Source organism: Manis pentadactyla, chromosome 2 (assembly GCF_030020395.1).
Source record: "Manis pentadactyla isolate mManPen7 chromosome 2, mManPen7.hap1, whole genome shotgun sequence".
Lineage (NCBI taxonomy): Eukaryota > Metazoa > Chordata > Mammalia > Pholidota > Manidae > Manis > Manis pentadactyla.
In genome coordinates, this window is record NC_080020.1 from 201047817 (window position 1) to 201052911 (window position 5095).

Sequence of the window (5095 nt, forward strand, 5' to 3'; positions counted from 1 at the left end):
CCAACAGCACCCATCTGCGCCGAACTCTCCACGTCGCCCCGGGCGCCCAGGCAGCCGGCCCCGCCCCTAGGCCTCTCCGCCCCCTCCCCCAGATGAAAAAAATTGGCGGCGGCCAATGGGAGGCCAGAAAGGCCCCTGACGTCCGCGAGCCGCGGGCGGCGTTGCCTGGAGACCCCAGCCAGGTCAGCGTTCTCTCCCCTCCCCCGGCACGCCTGCCCAGCGCTGCCGCGCTCCCGGGCTCTATATAGGGCGCGCGCTCGCGGCCCGCCGAGTTCCAGCAGTTCGCGAGCTGCCGTCGGCTCCGCGCGGGGGGGGGGGGCCGGCAGGGCACCCTGGGGCGCGGAGGAGCGCTCTTTGCTCTCTTTTCCCCCCACTCCGCACTCCTGGGCACTCTCAAGCCAGACCACGCTGCTTCCCTCTCCCTCTTTTATCGTCCCCCAGCAAACTTTCGGTCTCTCCCCTACCTCACCCGTTATTCGTCGTGGCTCGAGCCCAGCTGCGCCGCCCCGAGGGCTCCTCCGGACCTCCCTGCTTGCAATTCCGACCATTACAGGAACCAGAAACATGTCGACCACACTTCTGTCCGCCTTCTACGATATCGACTTCTTGTGCAAGGTACGCAGGGAAGCAGGGAGGCTGGAAGGAGGGCAGTCAGGACCCCCTTAGAATTTTGAGACTTTGCATTGTGCCCTCGGCTTTTGGGGAGGGGGGAACCCCTTCCCGAATCCTAGAGTTTTGCAGTAGTGTGTGCTCGTGTCGTGTGGGCGGGGAGAAGGAGCTGGAGGGAAGGGCTGGAGGGAGACACCGTAGCTGTTTTCCCGTAGCCGACCGCGGCCACGCTGCCCAGGGCTTCCCGGACAGGTTTTGCGCCGCCCAGGCCGGCGGCCCACGGGCTGAGGATCACATGTTGAAACCGAGTGCGGCCTAGGGTGGGAGTCAGGCTCCTTCCAACACGAACTTGATTCCTTTGCGCGTGTATGGGTAGAAGTTGGGGACCGAGTCGAAATCCGCGAAAACGAAAAGAAATCATAAGGCCGGAAGTTAACTCTTAACTCTGCAACTCGCCCCAACTCTTCTCACTCTCCCCTTTCTTTTTTTAATCTCTTCCTCGCTCCCGTCCTTTTGGCAGACGGAGAAATCCCTGGCCAATCTCAATCTGAACAATATGCTGGACAAGAAGGCGGTGGGGACGCCTGTGGCCGCCGCTCCCAGCTCGGGCTTCACCCCGGCCTTCCTCCGACGGCATTCGGCCAGCAACCTGCACGCGCTCGCCCACCCCGCGCCCAGTCCCGGCAGCTGCTCGCCCAAGTTCCCGAGCGCGACTAACGGCAGCAGCTGCGGCGGCGGGGCGGCGGGTGGCGCGGTCTCCTACGGCACCCTCAAGGAGCCGTCAGGGGGCGGTGGCACGGCCTTGCTGAACAAGGAGAACAAGTTCCGGGACCGCTCCTTCAGCGAGAACGGCGAGCGCAGCCAGCACCTCCTGCACCTGCAGCAGCAGCAGAAGGGGGGCGGCGGCTCCCAGATCAACTCGACGCGCTACAAGACTGAGCTGTGCCGGCCCTTCGAGGAGAGTGGCACGTGCAAGTATGGCGAGAAGTGCCAATTCGCGCACGGCTTCCACGAGCTGCGCAGCCTGACGCGGCACCCGAAATACAAGACGGAGCTGTGCCGCACCTTCCACACCATCGGCTTCTGCCCCTACGGGCCGCGCTGCCACTTCATCCACAACGCCGACGAGCGGCGGCCCGCGCCGTCTGGGGGCGCCTCCGGAGACCTGCGCACCTTAAGTGCGCGCGATGCGCTGCACCTGGGCTTCCCACGGGAGCCAAGGCCCAAGCTACACCACAGCCTCAGCTTCTCGGGCTTCCCGTCGGGCCACCATCAGCCCCCGGGGGGACTCGAGTCGCCACTGCTGCTCGACAGCCCCACGTCGCGTACACCACCGCCACCCTCCTGCTCTTCGGCCTCCTCCTGCTCCTCGTCCGCTTCTTCCTGCTCGTCGGCTTCCGCTGCCTCCACACCCTCCGGTACCGCGACGTGCTGTGCCTCCGCGGCGGCCGCGGCCGCAGCCGCACTGCTGTACGGCACCGGTGGCTCCGAAGACCTGCTGGCGTCTGGTGCTCCGTGCGCCGCCTGTTCGTCGGCCTCGTGCGCTAATAACGCCTTCGCCTTTGGCCCGGAGCTGAGCAACCTCATCACGCCGCTTGCCATCCAGACCCACAACTTCGCTGCCGTGGCCGCCGCCGCCTACTATCGCAGCCAGCAACAGCAGGGCCTGGTGCCCCCTGCGCAGCCCCCGGCGCCGCCCAGCGCGCCCCTCCCTGCCAGTGCCGCCGGGCCACCCTCGCCACCGTTCAGCTTCCAGCTGCCACGCCGCCTATCCGAGTCGCCCGTGTTCGACGCACCCCCGAGCCCTCCGGACTCGCTGTCGGACCGCGACAGCTACTTGAGTGGCTCTCTGAGCTCGGGCAGCCTCAGTGGCTCCGAGTCTCCCAGCCTCGACCCTGGCCGCCGCCTGCCCATCTTCAGCCGCCTCTCCATCTCCGACGACTGAGGCAAGAGGGCGCCAGTGAGGAAAGGAGGAAGGGAAGGCCTTTCTGGGGGTGTTGGAGGGCGCCTCTGCCATCTTGCCCGTGCTAGAGGTTAGGGGGGCGCGGGAGTGGGGGTGACAGGCCCCAAGCAGACTGCTGGCCGCGCCGAGCACTTGGACTCGAACTTGTGTGCGGGAGGGGCCCCTACCCCTCCCCTTTCGGTTTCTTCTTTTGTTTTTTTATTATTTTTATTACAAAGTTTCTTGTTGAGCAAAAAAGAAAGCCAACGAACTATTTTGTATTGATGAACAAAATATTCATTCACAACAGGGCAGTTGTGATGCGAACAGAACAAAAACTTAAACTTTTTTAGGTCTCCGATGAGTTTGGGACTTTAGGAGAAATCAACCAGCACCAGCAGCTACCGACCACCATTCCATATCTTCACTTGAAAAGCATTAGTTCCAGTCCAGATGTGGGAATGCTTATCTCGAGAGAAGTTCCTAATTGTCGTCTGTCACAGACCAGCCAGCCACCACCTTGCTAAACCTAATAAGCTTTTAGAATCCAGTATTCTACCAAGAATATGCCTTGATAGTAGCCCTCAGCTCCGTAGGTTGTTGGGTTTTATGTTTTTGTTTTGTTTTTTTAAGTTACAAGTGTCTGGAAAAACACCCTTGCATTCCAAAGTTTCATACTGGTTACTGGTTTCATTGCCACCACTTTGTGGATGTTTAATTTAGAACCATTTTGTCTGCTCTTTCTGGAAGCCTTGGGCAGACCTTAGTTTGTAATTGTTGGGGAATAACTGCTGAATTTTTAGCTGTTTTGAGTTGATTCGCACCACTGCACCACAACTCAATATGAAAAAACTATTTAACTTATTTATTATCTTGTGAAAAGTATACATTGAAAATTTTGTTCATACTGTATTTATCAAGTATGATGAAAAGCAATAGATATATATTCTTTTATTATGTTAAATTATGATTGCCATTATTAATCGGCAAAATGTGGAGTGTATGTTCTTTTCACAGTAATATATGCCTTTTGTAACTTCACTTGGTTATTTTATTGTAAATGAGTAAAAAATCTTAATTTAAGAGATTGTATGTAATATTTATTTCATTAATTTCTTTCCTTGTTTACGTAAATTTTGAAAGATTGCATGATTTCTTTACAGAAATCTATCTTGATGCTGTGGAAGTAGTTTGAGGAATATCTTTTGAGTTTTCTTAGAATGTATAATGGTTGTAGCCCATCCAACTTTTAAAGAAAAAAAGTGACCACATACTTGGAATCAGGCATAAATGTGGCATGCTTTTCTCATTCCAGCTTCATAAATTAGCAAAAAATGTTTTTGTTTGCTTATTCCACCAGTTCTACTGTGACATACTCTTCAAAAGACATGTAGCAATAAGGGGGGTGGGGGGTAGTCTTCACAGTGCCTTTGGAAGGGCCAGAACTTGCCTTAAAGCTTCCTCAACCAAATAAGTATTTTATCTATTAGTGCTTGAGAGAATTTGAATGTAGGATGGGTTCAACTGCACAAAAGGAAAAGATATTTACCACTTTTTTTTATAGCTATAAAGTGAAGAGGCCACACCTCTTAGGGCTAAAATGGTATGTAGTACATGAATATGCCTTCTTTAATTACAGAAAATTCCAAAACTTGTACTATTTTTTTTTTCCGTGTAGAAAGGCAGGAATGGTTTCCTAGACAGCGGATGAATGAGCAGTAGCTTTAGTTTGTTTGTACGTAGGTACAGTTGGAGCACTATGTATGTATGTATGTACTCTGGACTACTTTGACAGAAAAGTAGGTTTTTGAATGTAACAAGATAAGTCAACTTGAGTTGTAATATATTTTGGGGAATCAGTTCACTACAAATTGTGACTGTAAACATTGTACTGTAAATGTTTTGTAGTTTTCCCCCCAATAAAACTTTTGGGAAAAAAGGTATTAATGGGTAAGATCACTTTTTTTTTTTTAATAGTAGTAGCCAGCTTCTTCGCATGGCTTTGTCAGGCATTGCCCAGGTCTTGGAGGGATTGAGGGCTTGGATTTAGCTGGCAGAGCCACAGTTCAGAAGAGCCCGCCCCTATGTATTTTATAGCAAGTTCTTTTAGCTGAGGGAAAGTAATTATTTGGACTGTCAAGGGCATTAGTTGTTTCCCTTGGTAATAAGATGCATCCCAGTGTTGGCTGACTGGCCGGTGGCAGGGCTTGGCTGGGAGGCCTGAAGGGGTGTGGCCCGCCTGTGAGTCACCAAGTTGATCACATGTCTGCAGTGGCAGCTGAAGGTCCCGGATTTTTTTCTCTGGGATACCCAGGGAATAGAACGGCTTGAGTGGAGAAGGGAGGAGGATGTCAGCCGGTGGCCTGCAGGCCATTAAGGTGCTGATCTAAATATGTTGAGGGGTAGGGGGATTAGGCCCTGCCTTGGGCCGGTGAACCAGAGTTTTGCTTGGACTTTGGAAAGTCTGGCTGTGTCCTTGAGAGAAGGGAAGGGGAAGATTAAACAGGTTAAACATATCTGGGTAATGTTTGTTTATGTGGACAG

General features: G+C 53.5%; 1 protein-coding gene across 1 annotated transcript; it reads left to right on the forward strand.

Annotated features, from left to right (window-relative positions):
* The first annotated feature begins 253 nt into the window (after positions 1-253).
* Positions 254-4494, forward strand: ZFP36L2 (ZFP36 ring finger protein like 2). The gene is made up of 2 exons (XM_036925607.2): positions 254-615; positions 1130-4494. Exons 1-2 carry the CDS (start codon positions 565-567, stop codon positions 2552-2554), a joined length of 1476 nt encoding a protein of 491 aa, XP_036781502.1. The 5' UTR covers positions 254-564; the 3' UTR covers positions 2555-4494.
* Positions 4495-5095: the final 601 nt, after the last annotated feature.